The sequence below is a fragment of the Elephas maximus genome, chromosome 4 (assembly GCF_024166365.1).
Source record: "Elephas maximus indicus isolate mEleMax1 chromosome 4, mEleMax1 primary haplotype, whole genome shotgun sequence".
Lineage (NCBI taxonomy): Eukaryota > Metazoa > Chordata > Mammalia > Proboscidea > Elephantidae > Elephas > Elephas maximus.
Genome location: NC_064822.1, coordinates 56,517,933 through 56,540,628, shown reverse-complemented (window position 1 = coordinate 56,540,628; position 22,696 = coordinate 56,517,933). Strand labels below are relative to the sequence as shown.

Here is a 22,696-nt window from a genome sequence, read left to right as displayed (position 1 = left end):
GGATGGAAATCATTGCTCACAACCTCCTTTCCCAGAAACTTTCCCCCACTACCATATCCAGGAAATAAGCAGAAGAGTCTGATGGCTTGGGACAAACCCATTCTTTAGGGCATAGATGGACCAACACAAACAACGTTCTATGTTTACCTGTTGTCCACCTTCATCCTTATCATGACAGCACTGTTGTTTCAGTCTTTAGCACAGAGATATTGAGCATCTTCTGGGATATGGCCCTGGGTCAGGTGCATAGATGGTGATAGATTAAAGAGAAAAAAAATCCATGTATTCTTCTTTGAACACCTCCAGGTACCCAGCACTGCACCTTACTCATGGGGATACCAGGAAATCATCAGCTACAGTCTCCTGACTGGGAATCCTCGTTTGGACCCTTGCAGAGCAGAATGGCATGAGCTCACTCATCCATGCAGTGGACTTGTCCTTGTCCTGGTCACTCTGAGAAGCAGCAGCACCTGTGTTCAGGAGAACAGCATTGTGCTGTCTTCAGGAGACCTGGGCCATGTGACAAATGGGAGTTATTTCCTTATGTACTGGGACGAGATCACTGCTTTGGGGCACCTACCTGTTTGTGGGTGACCAGATCTATAAGATGCTGCTCTGGGGCTTGTTCAGAGACGAGAGCATTAGTGGAAATAACCTAGTAAGGCAGGAGCCAGAACAGACTTAAATGGTGGCATCTTTTCAGCTGGCATCCAGGTGACAGAGCTTTGAATCAGCTTTATAATTTGAAAATTGGTCTCTTTGCATTGGGTGGTTATTTCCTGCTGACAAAAGCCATCAGGGACACAATGCTGCCTGCCCTACCTTCATGGCACTGCTCTGGATTAAAAAATATTGAGCTAGAGATGGAGGTTTTCCATGCTTGGGATTCTTGGATGATTATACAGTCTTGTTGCAGGTGACCTGAAGTTACTCACGGAGCCTCAGGCCTAAGTGGGGGATTCTAACAGTGGGTAAGGGGTGCAAGTAGGAGAAAGATGATCTCGTTATCGTGAGGAACTTGAGAATCCAGTAGCAATTGTCACTTCCTTGAGATTTCTACCCAGAGAAATCTCTGAGTTATCTGTAAGTGGGTTAATTATATTTGAACATGTTTTTATTGTAGGCTGCCATTGATTCGGCCCCCAACTCATGGCCACCCCATGCACAAGGGAATGAAACACTGCCCAGCATGATTGTCGTAGATCTGACCTTTGTGATCCAGAAGGTATTCATGGGCTAATTTTTGGAAGTAGATCACTAGGCCTTTCTTCCTAGTCTGTCTTAGTCCGGATGCTCCGCTAATATCTGTTCAGCATCATAGCAATAGGCAACCCCCCACTAACAGACAGGTGGTGGCTGTATATGAGGTAAGTTGGCTGGAAATCAAACCTAGGTATCCCACATGGAAGGCAAGAATTCTACCACTGAAGCACCACTGCCTCCATTTCTATTTTTTACTTATGTTATTTTATAGCTTAGAAAGAGAGAAGGTAATAGAAACCAAAATTCATTGTTTTCTTTCCATCCTGGGTAGAAGTGATTCAAACCTATTACAGGCTCAGAAAATTAGAGAGCCATTTAGAAAGTAATGCTTGCCATGACAAGTGTGGGGTAGGGAGTGAGAATGGGGCAGAATGAGTGAGGCAGACTGTCCTTGGAATGTGACACAGTTTTCATTTAAATCAATGTGACTTTTCAGAGTATTTGAATTTCCTTGTACAAATGGAAAGTACAAGATAATTTCAAAGCAAGTTTTGAATGATTCAGCAATTGATACCTTTGATGGTTCTACTTCTCTTCCATTTACAAGGATACCTGTTTGTTGCCATCGAGTTGATTCCAACTCATAGTGACCCTATAGGACAGAGGAGAACTGCCCCATAGGGTTTCCAAAGAGAGGCTGGTGGATTTGAACTGCCGACCTTTTGATTAGCAGCTGAGCTCTTAACCACTGCTCTAGGCAACTTAAAAACAAAAACAAAAGCAACTTTGTTATTTGGGTATAGCAAAAGAATCTATCAGAAAGGAGTTTTAGAACTTGCTGAGTCTGCTTCTAGATCATTTCTGAATTAGTTGCTTCTTTATGGGATGAGGAAACCCTGGTGGCGTAGTGGTTAAGTGCCACGGCTGCGAACCAAAGGGTTGGCAGTTCAAATCCTCCAGGCGCTCCTTGGAAACTCTATGGGGCAGTTCTACTCTGTCCTATAGGGTCGCTATGAGTCGGAATCGACTCGACGGCACTGGGTTTGGTGGTTTTGGTTATATGGGATGAACTTTCCCTGGATGACCCCTGTTATGTGATGATCTCTGGGGATAACCTGAGTTTAATGGTGCTTTTTGGGGAGGAAGAGCTAAGACAAAGAGGGGACATGCTAAAACTTGATGCTACCTGAAAGTATTTGAGCGCAAGTTATTCAAAATGGATATTTTAAAATATTGTATCTCTGAATTTGAAAGCATTTTGGATTCCTGAGAGAAAAGGTGCTATGGAAATGACCAAGGTTGCTGTCACTGGACTGGATGGAGCTGTTGTTAGTTGCTGTTGAGTTGATTCTAACTCATGGTGACTCCGTGTGTACAGAGTAGAACTTGCTCCATAGGGTTTTTAAGGTTTTGAAAACCTTTCGGAAGCTGACTACCAGGCCTGTCTTCCAGCGTGCCTCTGGGTGGATTCAAACTGCTAACCTTTCGGCTAGTAGTTGAGCATTAACAGTTTGTACTACCCAGGGGGAGCCAAAGATTACAGCATTTCTACGCTTATGGTGAGTCTTCCGAGTAAGTCACTCCTGCTGTTTCCAGCTGTGCTGGTACCAACCCCTAGGACTTCCCCTTGGTATTAGGATCCTAATGAGCTCTACTCATTAGTTCTCATTTACCACCTTGGCTACCACTCACCACCCAATAAATTAGTCAACCAGTATATCACTGATTGTGTTCATTTTGTTGATCCGTTATTGTACTGGATGGAATTAAAAAATATATAAATAGCTCAGTTCCATTTCTTAAGTAATATGCAAACTGATTGGAGAGTTTTTTCTTTTTTTTAAACATACGTAAGAAGCAGAATATATAATCAAGACTTAATAAAAGCTATAGGAGTTCAGAGAAGGGAGAGTATCTTGTGGGGGAAAATTTCATGGAGAAGGGGAGGCTCAGCTGCAGCCCTAGCGGCAGGCACACCTGTCTGCGAGGCCACACCTGTCTGCGAGGCCACGCCTGTCCTACCTGTGAGTGGCTCTCTGGTTGTGTTTACTGTGGCAGTGCCCTTAGTCATGTTACAGGGCTGGAGCCATGCTCAGAGCTGCCAGGACCAAAATACTGAAGGTTGTTTTCTTGTCCTTTGGCTAGGGAGAGGTTGACATTCCATTTCCCCCCACGTGCCTTTTCACATGTGCTTTCTCCAGATGGTGTGCTCCAGAGAGGGCCCTGTGCTCTGGGAATGGCTCATAAGGCCCCCCATGAAGTGGAGTGGCTCAGGAGTCAGCCTACCAAAGACATGGTTTTCAGAACTACCTCTTGGCTCTGTGGAGGGAGCAGGCATCTGAAGTCTTTGTCCCAACGCTTGAGGACACACAGGTGCACTTGATACATAGTCTTCCTGAGGAGGTCGATATGTTCTCATGCCTGGTGTTTCCTGCCTGCTGCCTAAGTGTGGTTCAGAAACGCCTGGGACCACTTGGTTCCTGGAACTAGCAAGTGGTATGGGAGAAGAGGATTAAGGACAGGGTGGGGGTGAGTGAAAAGATTAGGGTTTGAAGACAGTGATTCTAGGGAGTGGGGACAGTGGTGGTTCAGTGGTACAATTCTCACCTTCCATGTGGGAGAAGTAGGTTCAATTCCCAGACATCATACCTCATGTGCACCCACCACCTGTCTGTCGGTAGAGGCTTGTGTGTTGCTACGATGCTGAATAGGTTTCAGCAGAGCTTCCAGACTAAGCTAGACCAGGAAGAAAGAACAGGAGACCTACTTCTAAAAAATCAGCCAGTGAAGACCCTATGGACCACAAAGGTCTGATTACCTCATGCATGGGGATGCCATGAGTCTGGGGTTGACTTAATGACAGCTAACCATAGCAGCAATAAATCTCAGGAAAGTATGCAGTGTTGAGGGCTTGTCATGAGTAGAGAATTGGGCTGCCAACAGTGGACATGGCTGATGGCGGATCTGTGAGGGAAGAGGAAAAGTTAGTACAGGAGCTGAAATAGAGTCTAATAAGTTTTGTCAGTGCCAGACAGGGAGTCTAGGAAGGAAAAATTATATACCACAGATTGAATGGAGTGAAATTAGTGTTTCAGTCTTCTCTGGTGAACCGAATAAAACATGAGATTAGGCCACTTTGGACTTGGTCACTCCAATGCAACAAACAGAAACAGTGACACTTTCCACTTTCATTCATCTCTGAGGTGCCCTGAGGGTTAATAAAGGGCCTGGTAGTGTAGTGTATGCTGTCACGGGAAGATCACATTCAGCATAAAGAATGCTATTGGTGTCAGAAATGCAACCCTTTTGCAAGCTCAAGCCCCATAAAACTCAGTAGGAGGTGTGTGTTTGTGTTTTTTTGCCCCCTATGTGAGCATACACATGTGTATGCATGTGGGGTGTGTGTGTGTGTATGTGTAAGAGAGATCTGTGGAGGCGGGAGTGTAGTCTAGCAGTTAGCTGTGAGTCCTGTGCTTGCTGCAGAAATCTTCCATTGTCTCACTTTGTGACCTTTAATGAGTCATATGTTCCTTTGTTTTCTTATGTGTAAAATGGAGATATTCGTGCTTGCTAGTTATTAAAGCAGTCCTTGTGCTTCAGGTGCCTGCAAAACACTCTTATTTTGTCATTATTAATTCAGATTCCCTCTTCTCATGTTTTCCTCAGGGTCTTATAGGAAAGGGTAAGGGCCCAGCCTTATTGGGGCCTTCCTCCCTTGTGGCTTAGGATCCCCACAGTCAGTGCAGGAGGACAGTGACAAGGTATGTGAGAGATGAGACTTCTCATAGGAAGGGTTGGGTTCTGTAGGTCCTCATGTTCTGGTTAACATGCTGTTTACTGTTGGGGGTGAGGCAGCTGCCTGGAGCAGCTGGGGCAGAGGAAAGGAGGAAGGTGGAGGGAATATATGGTGAGGTGTGAGTCACTGTCCTGTTTAGAATAGAGTCATGAGTTGGACATAGCAGTGGGGTGGGGACTGGGAGTGGGGCTGTTGGGACCAGATGGTAATAGTGCAGGAGGCAACTGTCATGGGACAAGAAGGCAGCTGACCAGCAGGTACCAAAGAAGACCTGATGTGCTCATCTTAGTATCATACAGGGGTGGTAAATATGTGGCATCTGTGATACCATTCCCCACCCTCTGTGCCCATGGCAGGCATCACTAATCTATCATTATACGCTTTCGTGTTGTACTCAGAAATGCCTCCCTCCTGTACATACAGCGTTTTGGATAGCTGTATCTATCAATTGGCATAAGAGTTGAAACTTACTGTGTGTCGCTGGTGTGCTGGAAAGGACATAGAGTTTGGAATCAAGCCAGAAGTACATTCAAATGACAGCCCAGCCAGGTACAAGCTTTGTGGCATAAGGCAAACATATTAGTCAGGTCTTATTTGGTTGCAAGGGACAGAAACCCAATTCAAATTAGCCTGAGTTTAAGTTGCTTATGTAATGTAACAGGAAAGCTCTGAGTGGGGCTAGCTTCAGGCCTGGCTGGATGCAGGAGTCCAGTGAGGTTGTTAGAGTCTGTCAGTGTTCTCATTGGCTAAGCTGGGTTATGTGCTTCTTTCTAAACTGATCCCTATGGGGGACGGGAGTGGAGGTGGGAGCAGAAAGTTCTAGACAGCAGGTCACACAGGGAGCAGAGTTATCTTGAAGGTCAAATGTGGAAGAATAATCCCAGGATAAGTGTTGGGGATGTGACTGGGAGGGGCTCCAAGGGTTCATCTGTACACTAGTGAGGTGCAGGTGAAGAAAGGGAAGGTAGCTTTTTCTGAACCTGGCAGTTTCCTAGGGAAAACCTTGCATACACTCAGCAGAGAAGGAAGTCATTTTGAGTGGGCTCAGAAGTGACATACTTGCAAATGGTCTGGGTGCTCTAGCCACATTCCCTGGAAGTAGCATCCAGGTGTTGGTAGGGTAGGTAGAGGGACACTTTCAGGAAGAAACCTGGGGAGTAACCACTTCCCACAGTAACACCCCAGGCTCTGTGGCTTCTCTTGATCTTGCTGCACCTGGCCAGTTGACTAGTGGTGCCAGGTCTCAAGATCAAGTACCTGTCCAGGGAGGTTCAGGTGTGGGTTCAGGTTCATGCTAAATGGATCACCTGGTAAACATCACAGGATTCTAGAGCGAGGTGTTGGCCTGACAGACTGAGGACTGTTCACCAAGTACACGTAGTTTCTTAGGGATGTGCCCACGGTCTTGAAAGCTTTAATTCCTTTAAACCAGACCATACAGAGCCGCCTGCTCAGGTCAGCCCCTCTGGATCGCACTGGTTCCATAGGGTTCCTTCCTGACAATGGCCCTCTATTCCCACCCTGTCAAACCCTGCCACACACAGCTCCTTCATGTAGATCTAATGCTGTGTAATAAATCACCTCAAAACATGGTGACTTACAATGACAGCAAACATTGTCTCTCAGTTTCTGTGGGTCAGAAATTTGAGAAGGGCTCAACTGGGCAATTGTACCTTGGGGTCTCTCTTGAGGTTGCAGTCAGATGGTTACTGCAGCAGCTGGGAACTGGCTGAGTTGTTTACTCTCTCCACATGGTCTCCTCCTATAGGCTAGTTTGGCCTTCCTCACAGCATGGCGGCCTCAGGGCTGTCAGGTTGTTTTACCTGGTAGCTTACTTCCCCCAGAGTGAGCATACCAGGAGAGTCAGGTGGGAGCAGCATTGCCTTGTTTTTTTCTTTTGAACCTAGCCTTGGAAGTCAAAACACCCACCAAAAGCCCATCCCATTTTAAGAGAGGGGGCATAGATCCTACTTTTCAATGAGGGGTGTCAGAGAATTGTCTGACATGTCTTAAAGCCATCATAGCCTCCCTACCTCCTGCTGTTTAACCAACGCTTAACACCCAGATGAGTTTGTGGTACCTGGATGTGATCTTACCTTGTTCCAACCCCCTCATTTTTTATATTTATTTTTGTTTCTTGAAATTTAGGTGCACAGAGTTAAGTAAATCATACTCTTCAATTTACGGTGCATTTATCATCATTGATTCCTACAATGGCCTCTCATTCATTCATCTCCTTGATCTTCATATCCTTCTGCAGTTTTCCTCCTCCTCAACTGTCTTAGTCATCTAGTGCTGCTATAACAGAAATACCACAACCAGATGGCTTTAACAAAAAGAAATTATTCTCTCACAGTTTAGTAGGCTAAAAGTCTGAATTCAGGGCACCAGCTCCAGGGGAAGGCTTTCTTTCTCTGTTAGCTCCGAAGGAAGGTCATTGTTATCAATCTTCCCCTGGCCTAGGGCCTTCTCATCGCAGGTACCCCAGGTCCGAAGAATGTGCGCACTCCTGGCTCCTCTTGCTTGGTAGCCTGAGGTCCCCATGTCTCTCTGCTCACGTCTCTCTTTTATGTCTCAAAAGAGATTGATTTAAGACATAACCTAACCTTGTAGATTGAGTCCTGCCTCGTTAACATAGCTGTCTCTAATCCTGCCTCGTTAATATCATAGAGGTAGGATTACAACACATAGGAAAATCACATCAGATGACAAAATGGTGGGCAGTCACACAATACTGGGAATCATATCCTAGCCAAGTTGACACGTATTTTGGTGGAACAAAATTCAATCCATGACATCGCCTTACTTAAGCAATCATTCTATTCTATTTAATGAATATCTTTTTATTTGTATGTGTTCTTTTAAATATGTAATTTACATTGTATACTTATTCTGCATCTTCCTTTTCTCACTATCACCATGTGTCTAAGGCCTATACATGCTGTAATGCATACATCTGATCTCTTGTCCCCCGAAAAGGAGGCAGAGTGGCTCGGGGAGGGGGCATCACTTGCTCATCACATGAGCAAGGCTGAATTAGGACTATTACATATTTCCTGACTGTCTCCTCTGCATCACACACTGGTTTTTCCAGTGTGCCACCTCTTCAGCTTCTACAATATCTTGAAATAAGATTTAAAAAAAATTGCGAGTCTGCGATCCAGAGCTTGTTGCAAGCTCACCCGTATTCTCTCCAGTAACTGTTGTCCTCTGTCCTCGCTTCATGCAGGTTCCAACTATGGGAGCCCACGCCCAGCTCATGCCAACATGAATGCCAACGCGGCTGCAGGGCTAGCCCCTGAGCATATCCCCACCCCAGGGGCGGCCCTGTCCTGGCAGGCGGCCATTGATGCGGCCCGGCAGGCCAAGCTGATGGGCAGCGCTGGCAACGCGACCATCTCCACAGTCAGTTCCACGCAGCGGAAGCGGCAACAGTATGGCAAACCCAAGAAGCAGGGCAGCACAACCGCCACACGCCCGCCCCGTGCCCTGCTCTGCCTGACTCTGAAGAACCCCATCCGGAGGGCGTGCATCAGCATCGTTGAATGGAAATATCCTTTGAGCTTTGGGCTGGGCAGGGTGCTCCTAGGAGTACCGGGGTATGGGGCAGCCCTCCAAGGCTTATCAGGTAGTGGGCTATGTTGGCAGTCTGAACCTGCAGACTGGTTTCTCTGCCCACTGCATTTGCATCCCTGGAGTACTGTTAAGTGCAAAGTTTAGGCCCTACCCCAGACTTGATGAATCAGAACCTCTGGGGAAAGGCCCAGGAATCTGCTTGTTTAACAGCTTCCCAGGCATCATTTTCATGTAGGAGGCAACGCTTGAGAAAACAAGCCTTAGAGATTATAAAATATCACTGCACCCAGCTGAGCCTACCCAGGAACCTACATGTATGATTGGGCTAACAGTGATTCCAAGCCACTTTATAACAGTCTTTCCCCTCCTGTGTTGTGGCACCAGGATAGTTTCATGACCTCATCTCTCTCTAGGGTGAAGGGCTCCCAGAGATGCAAGAGGACAGTGGTCAGTGACTTGGCTCTTAGCTCAAGGGTCTAGAACATTGGATTTCAACCTTGGCTGCATATTAGAATCACTTGGAATGTTTAAAGAAAATACAGATGCCTGGCTCTCCCCAAGACCAATTAATGTAGATTCTCTAGGGAAGGGCTCAGACAGCATAGATTTTAAACTCTTCAGGTGATTCTAATGCACTGCCAAAGTTGAGAACAGTGACTGAAGTTTTCATCATAGATCCACTTTGTACCTACAGAAACTGTGAATGGGTCCTTCAGAGAAAATGGCTTTGAAGGGTCGGGCTCTCACTGTGGAATTACAGACCCCTTAGTGGTTAAGAACTCGGCTCCTAACCAAAAGATTGGCAGTTGAAATCCACCGGTTGTTCCTTGGGATAAATCAGTAGGCCTGGGTTCTGGTCTTGTCTTGGCTTTGCTATTTACCAGCTTGGGATCCTTTAGAGGTTTTTAACTTTCTACGTCTGTTGAGGTGGAAGGTTAGACAGGTCTATTGCATGCCATCTTTTGATATCAAAGCACACAGAAAATGATAACTTCCATGTGGCATGCTGGGTGAGTGGATCTTTAGGGAGACCCATAGGGCTGAGGGGGCTCAGTAACTAGAACACCAGTTAGGAAGCTCTGAACTAGCTAATCACCAAGATTCCTTCTAGTTGCAGAATTTTGTGACACTGGCCCAGGCTTGTCCTGCTAACACGCAGGAGGCAGTCTATTGCAGAGGTGTGAGCACTGGACCTGGTGGTCAGTGAATCTGGGTTCTTGTCCTGGCTGATCATTAACTCACTGTGGGGCACTGGAGAAGTTTCTCAGGCTGTCTTAGCTACAGAGGTTTGGACTTAGTGATCTGTGAGGTCTCTTTGTGATTCGAAACTCATTAACTTTGTGAGTACAGGTTTCTCTGGAATAGGGCTTTGAACCAGTTCGTTCTGGTTTGAACCTCTGCTGAGAATTTGCATTTCCACCCCAGATATACTGAATCAGAATCAACAGTTTAGCAAGATCCCCAGGTGATTCTTATGTATAACCAGCAGCATTAGCATCACCTGGGAACTTGTTAGAAACATAAGTTCTCAGCAGGGGTTTGAACCAGAATGGGTTCAAACCTCTTTTCCTCCTCTTGTTAGACTTCACATACTAGGCTGGAAACTTGACACTGAGGGGTGAATGGAGCTTGGAGAGTATACACTGGCCCTTCCATTGAAATTTCCCCTTTATTGTCTTCAATTGTGGGCGTGGGGTGGTTCTCATTGGAAGGGGTATTATCACATTAGCTCATTTTTCTCTTATGAATGTATCCTTCTTGGTATTTCGGTAAAGTAATCAGGGCGTGGGAACCTCCCTGAGTGGACTGCCGATGGTGAGTGAGCCCCAGGATGTCCTTCCTGATCCAGCAAATATCAAGGGAAAAGTCAAGAGGACCTAGAACTTAAATGTTGCCCACTGAAGGCAGTGTTTCCACAGACTGAAGAGATTTCACATCTTCTCTGTGAAACTGTGCCTTAAAGGAGAGACAGCTGTCCTACTTGAAATACACAGTACCCATCCCACCATGCTCTCAGGTATCCGGAGCCCCAGCCTGTCTTCAGGTTCTCTGGAAGCTGTTGGAGGATAAGGGAGAAAAACAAAAATAAAACAACATTTGAAACTTCAATTTAAAAGATTAAAACCCAAACCTCCCAACTTCAGTGAAAAAGATTAAAAATCAAATCTCCCTCCTGTCTGTCCAGTTCCGAGCCTGCCTATTTGAGTCTCCAGGGGGTAGGTGTGTAAGCCATGAGGAAAGGGGTGCCTGGGGCGGTGAGTCCTGTCTGAGACAGTCACTGCTCTTTAAAAGCAACTCCAAATACACATGAGGGAAGATGAAGTCAAATGCAATCTAAATAAATAAAAGAAGGGAAAAAAAAAGGTTTTAGAAATCTGTGTTTACTCTGGCACGCGACTGGCCTCCACTGCTTTTGACATATTAGGAAAAATTTTGGCGGGGGCCCACGAGAAGCACTTAAAAAGGCATATGTTTCTTTTCAGAATACAAGGGGTTTGGAATGCATTGTTTAAACAAAATTCTTATGAATCTTTGATTCATTTTTGAGAACACGTATAGATGGATGTTTGTTTCACTTATGCTTTCTACGGCATTAACTTCCTTAATTCCTTTCCTCAGACCATTTGAAATAATTATTTTACTGACTATTTTTGCCAATTGTGTGGCCTTAGCGATCTATATTCCCTTTCCAGAAGATGATTCCAACGCCACCAATTCCAACCTGGTAAGTCCACCTTCCCTGAGCTGCTGCTTTTCTTATCTAACAGAGACTTGGCAAGAATCACGTGGATTCAAGTTGGAATGTGAAAGGGAAGTAAGAAGCGCCTGTGACATGTACAAAAGCACTGCAGAGCTCCAACCTTGAGTGCTATTTTGCTATTTATTCAAATCAGTACCTGTCTTATCACAGCCGGTTTGCAGAAAGAATATTCTAATTCGCTGGTAGTGAGCTCTGGGTGTGTGTGAGTGTGAGTGTGTGAGCGTTTACAGTCGCAAATCCTGTGAGGGCTACCAGATGTGCTGTGTGAGTCCCATGTGCAGGTGTCTGCAGGCGCGAGCTTTTATTCTTGGATCATTTGTTGTATTTATTTTAAGTTCTTTCTTTCCATTGGCGGGGCCTGCTCAGGTGACCTGCAGCATTGCTGCGTGATAAATAATTTCTAGGAAGCTTTTAGGAAAGTTTGCTTTTGAAGCCAAGATGGATTATTTAGTTAAAAAGGTTTCATTTTCTTGGGAAAGGTGGCTTTTCGTTTGGGTTGTTGGGAGGCCAACGTTGGCAATTGGGGGTTAGGATTTGTCCATGGAAAAAGTGGAGGGTGTGTTTACTTTTGGCTGAGTGTGAAGTCATTACAAAGGCCTTTGCTCCGTCTGGGCATGTGAGGAAAAGAGCTCTGGAATGCAATTGGCAAAACTGGGGCACTCTGGGATGCCTCTGCTGTAGGCCTGTAGGAAGATCCTGTCTCTCCCCTTCCTCTGCAAAGACACCATTACTTTTCATGTGACTTCCACAAAGCGTGTTCAGTCACCAAAGCCACCATTTTTCCCCTCTCTCTGGCAACGTCCCCTAATTAGTGAGATTGGACTGTTTGATGAGATCACTTTTAAAAGAAGCCGGAGGGTTCCAGAATTCTCCTTTCCACAGTTGCCAGTTGCTAATGCTGTTACGGGTGTTTTTTTTTTTTTTTTTGGCCTTTGAACCTTTGACATTTCCTCTGGCCTCTTCAACAAATAAATCTGATGCACACTTTAAACTTTTCCGCCATTTTCCCATTTTTTTAAAATTAGCTGCAGATCTACATTGGGTAAGGTGTTCAGTACGTGCTGGCAGCTGTGTCTTATGGCTCAGCTTGGGGCCGCGTGTTGGGGACAGGTTCCAAAGCTGGACCAGCGAGCGCTGAGCAATGACACGGCTGGACTCTGCAGGCAGAGCATTAGCTGAAGTCCGTGGGGCCCTCTGAGGCATGACCTTGTCTCTTAACAGGCAAGAAATCTTGACTGTGTCAAAATAAACATAAGCAAAAGTGTCTCACAAATGGTCCCTGGAAAAGCAGCCACTCCTTCTATTGGTTTTTTTCTCCTCTTCCTGCCCCCACTGCTGGTCCTCCCTAAACCCCTTGCAGCTCTACACTTAATTGGATTTTTTTTTTTTTTAAGGCGTTCTGGTTACAAATAGAACTCACTTCTTGTTTCTAAGCCAGTTTTGGGTACACAGTACATTCTAGGCCGAAGGAGGACAGAAAGTGAGAAGAGGAACTTGATTTTATTGTAGGCCCCAGAGATGGCCACATAACAGCACCCTGACCCCAGGGTTCCCAGGAGGATTCGTAATGCTGCTTGGGGAGCTGAGGAGGACTAGGGAAACCCTGCGCTGGCTGAGATCCTGTAGCCCTGTACCTCAGGGTGGTGGCAGACTGGTGGGAGAGAGCAAGACTTCACATTGGACGTATTCTAGAGCTGGAGTGGCGGTTGCCAGATACAGATAACACTGGAGGGACAGCGTTTTCTTTTTTTTTAATCACACCATGGAGTGAGGGAAGTGTTTTAAAACTAGATTGTGGTGATGGTTGCACAACTATGTAAGTTTACTAAAAATCATTGAACTGTGTACTTGAAATGAGTGGATTTTATGGTACATAAATTATACCTCAATACATATATATATTTTTAAAAGGGTAACAGCAGCATGCAAACCCAGGCTTCCCAAGGTCTTCCATCATCAGGCTTCTATTGCTTGTTGCTCCTCTATTCTTTCAAAACAAAGTGCAAGGTTAGAGAGATGGAAAAAGAGAGGCAGTGGGGGCAACCAGTGAACTTTGTTGGTGATGTCACACTATGTATTTGCAGAGCACAGGAGAGAGCATGGGGAATTTGGAACAGGGCTTTAGGTCCGAGGACAATTCTTACCTCTTTCAAGCAAAAGGTTGTGTGTTGGGCGGTGACTTGCTAAAAATTAAGTAAGCATGCTCAAATTTCCTCCATCTTGAAAACACACTTTCCTCATTTCTTCTAGCTCTATCTCTGACTTCCTTTGATGACTATATATAGATGTGTATATGTGTGTGTCTCTGTGTATGTGTGTATATATGTGTATATGTAAATTAATGATATGTAAATTATTATTATTTTTGAAAGAGTAGCCTACAACTTGTTGCTGCTGTCAGTTCATTTTGTTCACTCCTCAGCTCCTTGCTCTCTATCCACCATTCCTTTCATTTTAAGGAAATTGGTCTCCAGAATGTAACAGTTATGAATCTCAGTTGTCAAACTCAGGTAGGAAAGAACTGTAACTTTTTTTTTTTTTGCTTCCCTATAACTGAACATAATGTCAGTTTTCATACTCTATTTTGCCAGGTGGCCTAAACTTAATCTCTGTAAATTCAGGGCTCTCAGCCCTTTCCCTGGGGTTCTGAGGACTTCCCCAGGGCCTTCTATTATGGGTCAGAGGGACCACATTGTTCCTGAAATGGTTGCTCCGCACTGCTGAAATGGTATAATGCCCTTCTAGTAGGGCCTTGGTCTTTGATTTGTTCAGGTAGTATGGTCACTTGTTCCCTAGCCAGCTCTGGATCTTCAGCCACTTCTGGGGCTGGGCAGTAGAGGCATGTGCAAATTTCAGGATCCCTTCTCAAGGACATACCCTAGGGTTTAACCCATTTTTGCTTCCTCTCTGCTTCTACTGTACATGCTGTCATGGGACCTTTGTTAGGGACAGGGTAGCCCCACAGACTACTACTAAGGTCTTCTAGGAGTTCCTGGGTGGTACAAACAGTTAACACACTAAGCAACTAACTGAAAGGTTGGAGGTTTGAGTCCACCCAGAGGTGCCTTGGAAGAAAGGCCTGTCAATCTACTTCTGAAAAAAATCAGCCATTGACAGCCTTATGGAACACAGTTTTATTCTGACACACATGGCGTCACCATGAGTCAGAATCAATTCAAAGGCAACTTCTTAGCGTCTTTCAGACTGTTGTTGATGCCCTGACTTAGGTTTCCTTAACCCAGAAGCCTAGGATCCGAGTGTTCTCCTCTGCATTCTTTATTGCCACACCTTCCCTGGGTAATGAATGCCACTGACTGAATAAGGAGGGTGGTGGTCAAGGAATATTAAGAAAGCCCCTAAACAAACAAAACCCCACATCAGCTAATAAACCAAAAAAACAAACCCATTGCTGTCGAGTTGATTCCTGTGGGACAGAGTGGAACTGCCCCATAGGGTTCCAAAGAGCACCTGGTGGATTTGAACTGCTGACCTTTTGGTTAGTAGCCATAGCTCTTAACCACTACACCACCAGTGTTTCCACATCAGCTAATAGATCAGGATATTTTCCTGCTCCATGGAGATAACCAGTATGAGTGTTGTGGTCTGTGTCCTTTTCTTCCTTATCCTCTTTGCCACATCTTATGCTGTCAAACACACCCTTCTCAATACTCTTTCACTCCTTGGCTTCTGGAACTGTTATGAATTGAATTTTGTCCCCCAAAATATGTGTCAGATTGGCCAGGCCATGATTGTGTGGCTGTCCAACATTTTGTCATCTGATGCAGTTTTTCTATTTGTTGTAAATCCTAACCTTTATGATGTTAATGAGGCAAGATTAGAGGCGGTTATGTTAATGTGGCAGGACTCAATCTACAAGATTAGATTGTGTTTTAAGTCAATCTCTTTTGAGATGTAAAGGACAGAAGCTAGCAGAAAGACAGGGGAACCTAATACCCAAGAAAGCAGCACGAGGAGTAGAGCTTGACCTTTGGACCTGGGGTTCCTGTGCAGAGAAGCTCCTAGACAAGGGGATGATTGATGACAAGAACCTTTCCCCTAGAGTCAATGAAGAGAGAAAGCCTTTGCCTGGAGTTGGCACCCTGAATTTGGACTTCTAATCTCCTAGACTGTAAGAGAATAAACTTCTGTTTGTTAAAGCCATCCACTTATGGTATTTCTGTTATAGCAGCACTAGATCTGTAAGACAGGGACATAGTTACTATTACCATATTTTACACAAACAATGCATGCCTTCTATGTTTGTTTGCCAACCACGCCTTCCCCCTGCGAGGTATTTTCATAAATGTGCTATGCTAATTATTTTTACAGCAATATGTAAAAAATATTGGCGTAGTGGCACTTATGAAAATACCTCGCAGGGACAGGGCGCGGTTGGCAAACAAACGTAGAAGGCTTGCGTTATTTGGGTAAAAAATATGGTAGGTCTCCTCCTATCTCTCTTACCCTTGCTTTTCTGCTTCTTCTAGTTTCTTATCCTGCCTCTACGGGAAGTACCAGGGTTCTATCCTGGGCCCTCATATCTTCTTTTTCTCTAGTTTCTCCTTGGTGAATACATCTACTTCCACAATTTCAAGTACCTTTTCTAGGTAACTTGTTCCCAGATTTACATCTCCAACTATAAGTTCTTTCCAAAGCCCCAGTCTAGTATTTCCTGATTAGAGAGGTCCCTTCTTTGGACCAGCGTAGCAGCTCTTGTTATCTGCTTTATCATTATAAAGATGCAGAGCTTAAACCATGCAGACTCCAGAGCCTTGAATCAGAATCAGTAGTTCCGGGGGAAGGCCTAGGAATAAGCATTTAAACATTCCTCATGGGATGCTAAATATCAGTCAGGTTTGGAAACCACTGGCCTCTTAGAGAAAAATTTGGATCAGACAGACCTGTGTTCAAATCCTGGCTTCACCACTTCATAGTTGTGAATTTTAAGTAAAAGTTATTTAGCCTTTCTGTACCTCAGCTTCCTCATATGTAAAGGGGAGGTGACATTGCCTCAGAGGGTTCTGGGCAAAAGCAAGGGAGGCAACGACCATGAAGTGCCAAGCAAAGTCTTGGCATATAGTTATATGTTCCAGGATGTCTTGCAGATACCTCAAACAAACAAGCCTCAAATAGAACTCATCATCTCTCCCATCACACAACTCTGTCCCCAAAAGAAAGCAAAATAAGTCCTAAACAAATGCTGCCCCTCTTCTTTGCCCTTGGCTTGATCAATGACATTGCTGTTCTGGTTGTCATACAGGGTCTCCTTTAACATCTTCCCTTTACTGTGCTCATCTGAGCAGGAATCAAGACATGGAGATTACAATTGGCAGTATATTGCATTTGGCCTCCTTTCTGTTCTCAAAGCCACTTGTTTAAATGTTCTGTGCCTTAGTTTCTTCATCTATAAAATGGGAATAACAGTCATGACTGTTACCATACCTATTTTATAAAGTGGCTGTGAGGGTTAAATGAGTCAGAATATGTAAAGCTCTTAGAAGAGTGCCGTAGTAAGAGCTGTGTTAGTATTATTATAGTTGTTGTCATTGTCATCCTCATCATCCTAACCCAGGCCCTCATTGCCTTTTGCCTGGATTATTATAATACCTTCCTTCCTGATATTCTACCTCTAGCCTTTCCTTCCTCTGGTCCATTTTTTGCTTCTTTAGTCATTTGACAAATGTCCGTAGATGAGGCAGGCACTATGTTTGGGATGGTTCAAGGGGCAGACCCTTGTCTAATAGGGAAGCTAAACATAAAAGCAGATGTTTACAAATAGTAAAAAATCTTAAAAGAGGTCAGGGTGGCAGGGAGGAAGGATTGATCCATTATGCTTAGTGGGGAGAGAGGGGCTATTGAAAACTTCACATGGGAAGACATATGGAACTGCATCTCCTAATTAGGAGGTGATTTCTGGGCCTAATAAGACATTTCAGGCTGAGATATGCACATATACAAATGCCCTGTGATTACGCTCATTACGATATTAGAGGGGGAGTGCTGGTTACAGGTAGGTGAGAAGGACCAGATGATGGAGGCTTCATGGCCCATGTCAATAATTGGACTTAACTGCAGGTGTTGAGAAGACCCTGAGGTTTTAAGAGCAGGGAAACACTGGGTCCACAGGTGTATTTTAGGAAGAATGCTCTTGCAGTGTGGGGAGGGTGGCTTGGAGGGAGACCTCACTTTTTGTGAGGAGAAAAGGAAACTTTGCAGAAGTCCAGGTGATAGTGACAATAGAGATACAGAGCGGGTGATAGATTTAAGAGGTAAACTTGCCTGGACTTGATGTCACTTGGATATTGGGAATGAAGGAGAGAGCTGACTCCCAGGATGGTAGTGCTTGTAGCTAAGTGCCATTAGCCAGAAGAAGGACTTCAGAAAATGGGGCACATTTAAGGGAAAAGGAATGATGGGCACAATTGGGATTGGTTAAGCGAGAAGCCCATGGAATGTGCAGATGGAGATGTCCTACAGTAGATATGAGCCTGGAGTTCAGGAGTCCATTCATGCTAAAGATAGAGCCTTGGGGATAATTGGAGTATAGCTAGAAGAAGAAGCCATAGGTTTGGATCAGAGCATCAGGGACAGGATGGAACTGGAGGAGTTGGAAGTCAAGGCTGGAACCCTGGAGGGCAACAACGTTTACAGAGTGGGTAGAGGACAAGGAGCCAATAAAGAACACCAGGAAGGTTTGACCTGAGCAGTAGGAGGGGAATTGCAGAATGAAGTCTTAGAAGCTAAGGAAAGAGAGAGTTAAAAAATATAAAAGAGGGACTGGTTGGTAATTCCAAGCTTGTCTTCATGGCACACTAAGGCTGCTAACAAGAAGATTGGTCTGCTTGTGAGAAGAGCTGAGTTTAGGGCTTAGAAGGAGGGGGTGCTGATCTGCATTTGTAGCTTTACCTAGCCCTGGGCCCTGAAATAGTAAGTATATAATGACGGTTTATTGAAGTTCAATGACCAAAACAGTCCCCTTGTCATGCCAGACTTGGCTTCCCAAGTCACTTAAGTACCCCTGAAATGAATCTTGAGAATTCCATTACTTTCATAGCTTTTTTTTTTTTGTTTAAGTGATGTTTCAGAGCCCTGTTCTGAGCAATAAATAGCAAAGGAGGGATGATGATCCACCTACAACAGTGGTTCTCAAACCTCAGCGACATAGGAATTGTATGGAGAGTTGACTAAATGCAGATTCCCAGGTCCTGTCCCCAGAGATTCCTATTCTGTGAGTCTGGAGTAGGCCCCAGGAGTCTTCATTTTTAACATGCTCCCCCGGTGATTCTGATGGGGGCGATCACGGTGTTCACCGTTGTGTGAGTGGATCCCCAGTCGTCTTCTGTCTACCCACAAGCACTCTCTCTAGGATCCAAACAGAAAGATGAGACATATCAACTGCTGAAAGGTTTCCCACTCTATTGGGTTCAAGAATAATCTATTTAGCAAAGCACCCTCACACTGTCACAGAATTAGAACAGATACTTCTTTTCACACACACTTGCAAATTCACATCTGCGCCTGCTCACAGTTTCTCTTGAAATCTCGTCGGCTTCTATCCATTCTCTTGCAAACCCTTTCCTTTCTCCCACCTGTTTAATATAATTCCCATTTATTTTTCTAGCACTTCACTTTCTTCTCTTTCTAAAGCGATGAAAAGTATTCCAGAATAGATTTTAAAAATCTTTCTCTCATCATTTAAATAAAAGTCTGTTTGTTTTATGCTCCAACTAACATATACTTTTCCACCAGAATCAATCATCTTTGTTATCTTTTCCTCGTGCTAGTGAAGCGTAACGAAATCTGGACTGGTTGATGATATGACGTTTCTTTCTTTATTATTCACAGTCTTGTTCTTGGCAATGCCACCTACCTGGAGTATATCATTTATAATACGGCAACTGTAAACCTGTTTACCAAGAGCTGTTACCCAGTAGGTAAATTATATGATGTCTGTTGAACAACCTTTGCAAGCAGAGAGAACTCATTGTGTATGGAAAACTCCCAGTTCTCTTCAGACCCTGAAGTCCACAAAGACTTGGCTTAAATTGAAATATTAAGAGAATATATTTGGCATTTGACCTTGTGCTGTGTACTTTCTGAAGCAAGAGCCAGCCTTTAAGCGAAGATGGGGAGGGAAGGAAAAGAAGCCAGAAAAGGACTAGCCTTTGGGCTGAGCTTTTTTCCTCTTTAGGAGCTCTGAGAATAGAGAATTCAAGAGTAATGGGGTCATCAGAGGGGGCTTCTACAAGTCATGGGGCTTGAGCTAGACTTGGAAAATGATTGGGATGTCAAATTTTTTCTATTTATTGTTGTAAAATTGGAGTCCTAATGAGAGTTGCGTCATAGGCTGATTGTAAGGATTTTAGCATAATGTAAAATGCTTAGAACAATGCCTAGTGCAGGCAAATGTATGTTGTCCTCTAAAATTCAAAGCTAGAGGCTGAAAGCCACTGCCCTCGGCCGGTGCCTGGGAGTAAATATCTGGATCAATGGCATGTCAGGCCTCAGAAGGGTGGGAGAGGAGACCAAAAAGCTCTTGTTTTCTGGCAACTCTAATCCAGCAAGATTGGTGTGTCTCATGTATGCTGTTGTTGGGTAGAAGCTGTTGTTGTTAGCTGTTACTGAGTCAGGCTTCTCCCCACCTTCCCCGACTCATGATGAATCATGCACAATGGAAGGAAACACAGCCCAGTCTCGTGCCATCCCTATGATTTGGTTGCAGATCAGACTATTGTGATCTGTAGGGTTTTCATTGGCTGGCTTTTGGAAGTAGACCCACCAGACCTTTCTTCCTAGCCTGTCTTAGTCTGGAAGCTCCGCTGAAACCTGTGCAGCATCATAGCAACAAACAATTCTCTACTGACAGATAGGTGGTGGCTACACGTAAGATACATTAGCTGGGAATTGAACCTGGATCTCTCACATGCAAGGCAAGAACTCTACCAGTGAACTACCACTGTCCTCAATATCCTTTATTTTCTGATTACATAGGTAGGGAAACAAGGATGCATTAATGGTGAAAGAAGAGTCTCAAAGGGAGAGGACTGGTTGGCCTGTGGGGACTCTGTGCCCCTTCCCACATAATTTTTCTATGTACCTGGATCAACCCTTTCCCAGTCATAATTCAGGAAGTTGGAGTGTCTGAGCCCCTGTAAAGTTGAGGCTCCCCCATTCCTGGGTAGTGGTGGGCTAAAGATGCCCCATGTGGGGTCTTGCATTTACAGGACCACAAATTACAGATGAGTCTGAATCATGCCCCCCAAGCTCTGAGAGTAACTGGTGGCCCCAAGTCAGACCTTCTACTTGGAAAGTGAGTAAAAACGCCAGTTTGGGTTTCCCTAATCTTCTGGCAGTGGGCTGTGATTTCTTTCATCAACAGGTTTGCCTGAGAGTGAGAAGTCTTTTTTTTTTTTTTTTTAATGGGGCTTTCATTCATCAGTAATGATCATAACAAAATGAGATTATTGCTGTGTTGTATGTGTCATGCTAATGTTCCGGACGTGCACACTTTGCAGAAATACTAGGTTATAACATACACTGATAATCGCAGGCAACAAGCCACATAGCTTCTGCATTGTATGTTAATGCTGTCCCCTGCTGCACAGTTAGAGGGGGAGAAAGGTGCGGGGCAGCAGCTAGAGACCATGAGACAGATAGGGTTAACTGTGCCGGCAGCAGAACAAAAGAGGTGTTAAAAGATTACCATCTAGAAGTTGGGTAACCAGGAACCCACCCTGTCAACAAGAGATAGGATTGAAACAACCCATGATTACTATCTTCTTAGTGTTTTTCTAGTCCCCTCCTCCTTTACAGGCTCCGCTTGTGGAGAAGAACGAAGTGTGACCACTGTTTAACCCTCCTTAGCTCTCCAAAGATGGCGATGTAGTACCGAAGCTCAAGTGATCAAGTGATGCCAAGGGCTACTGAGAGGACTCTGTCTTGAATATCAGCAGGTTCCATCTTAGCTTCCAGATGCGTGGGCAACCTAATTAGCATACACTGCCATTCTGAGAAGTATGCGCCCCTTGAAAGAAGCCCACTAAATATTCATTACTCTGTTGTCTCCTCCGAACCCATATAAGCCCTAGCCTTGCTTCCCTTTTCAAGTCAGTCTTTTGGAGAGGCTTAGATCCCCGCTGACTCCTTTTGCTTGACTCAAGCAAAATAAAGCTTGCTGAAGATAAAACTTGTCTTTCGCATGTATTCTTACTCAGGAAAAGACAAGGACCCTTTGTGTCAGATTGGCAATTGGTAACAACTGCTTTTAGATGAGAGGATTAGCTTGACACAGTGCATTGAGAAAGTGGTTCTACTGAGTGAGACTAACCCTCAGAGGTTCTGATTGAACTGGTCCAAGTGGGGCAGGAGTGTGGATATATGTCTTAGAAGCTCCCCCGGTTATTCTTTTATGGGGCCAGGGTTGTGAGACACTAATCTAGGAAGAGATACGTGGACTTTGTGGCCTTAAATTCAATTCACTTAACCTTTCTGTTTGTGTTTCCTCTTCTGGCAAGTGGGAGTAATAATACCTGCTTAGTCATGATAGTTACCGCTATTGAGTGGCCACCAGTTGCCAGTGCTTTGCATACAGCATTTCTAACGCATACAACAGTAGATTCTGTTACCTATTTATTTGTTTCCTTGAAGGGAGAGAATTAATCCATCTTGTTCACTGCGGTATACCCTGTGCCTTGATCAGTAGCTGGCACATTCTGGCACTCAATAAATATTTGTTGAGTGAATGAATGAACCCTGCCAGGTCAGTGGTATTGTGTCTTTTTTTCAGATAAGGAAACAGCATCTCAAGAGAAGTAGGGAGATTTGGTAAGCCAGTGGCAGAGCCATAATCTGAACTCAGGGCTGTATGCACCACAGACTGGGTTCTTTGCTCAGTTCCCTGGAATATGTAGGGTTGCTGTGAACATCAAGTTGGGTAGGCATGAAAATGTTTTCAGATTAAACACTCAGTAGAAGCATTCCAAACCAAAAACCAAACCCACTGCCATTGAGTCGATTCCAACTCATAGCGACCCTACAGGACAGAGTAGATCTGCCCCACAGAGTTTCCGAGGAGCGCCTGATGGATTTGAACTGCTGACCTTTTGGTTAGCAGCTGTAGCACTTGACCACTACAGGTATTAAAAACAAAACAAAAACAATAACAACCTGGTTTTGTAAAATAAATTTGGTATATACTGGGGTAACCACAGTGAAACAAGTTATGTTAAGACTTCTCTATGCCTTTAATGTGGTAACAACAGACACCGTATATGAGTTTTTACTGTTTCCAGGTGCTACCCTAAGTGGTTTGTGTGTGTTAATGCATTTAAATGTCATAGTAACCCTGTATCATCCCTTTT

The 22,696-nt window shown here is 44.5% G+C and overlaps 1 protein-coding gene across 11 annotated transcripts in view; it reads left to right on the top strand.

Moving 5' to 3' along the window:
* The window catches only part of CACNA1C (calcium voltage-gated channel subunit alpha1 C), an 896,734-nt gene that overhangs the window by 181,054 nt on the left and 692,984 nt on the right, over nucleotides 1-22,696 (top strand). For all 11 annotated transcript variants that reach the window (XM_049885094.1, XM_049885093.1, XM_049885097.1 and 8 more), the window contains exons 2-3: nucleotides 8,229-8,551; nucleotides 11,196-11,300. In XM_049885094.1, coding sequence (XP_049741051.1) covers nucleotides 8,229-8,551; nucleotides 11,196-11,300 — 428 coding nt within the window. The remainder of the gene's footprint in view (nucleotides 1-8,228; nucleotides 8,552-11,195; nucleotides 11,301-22,696) is intronic.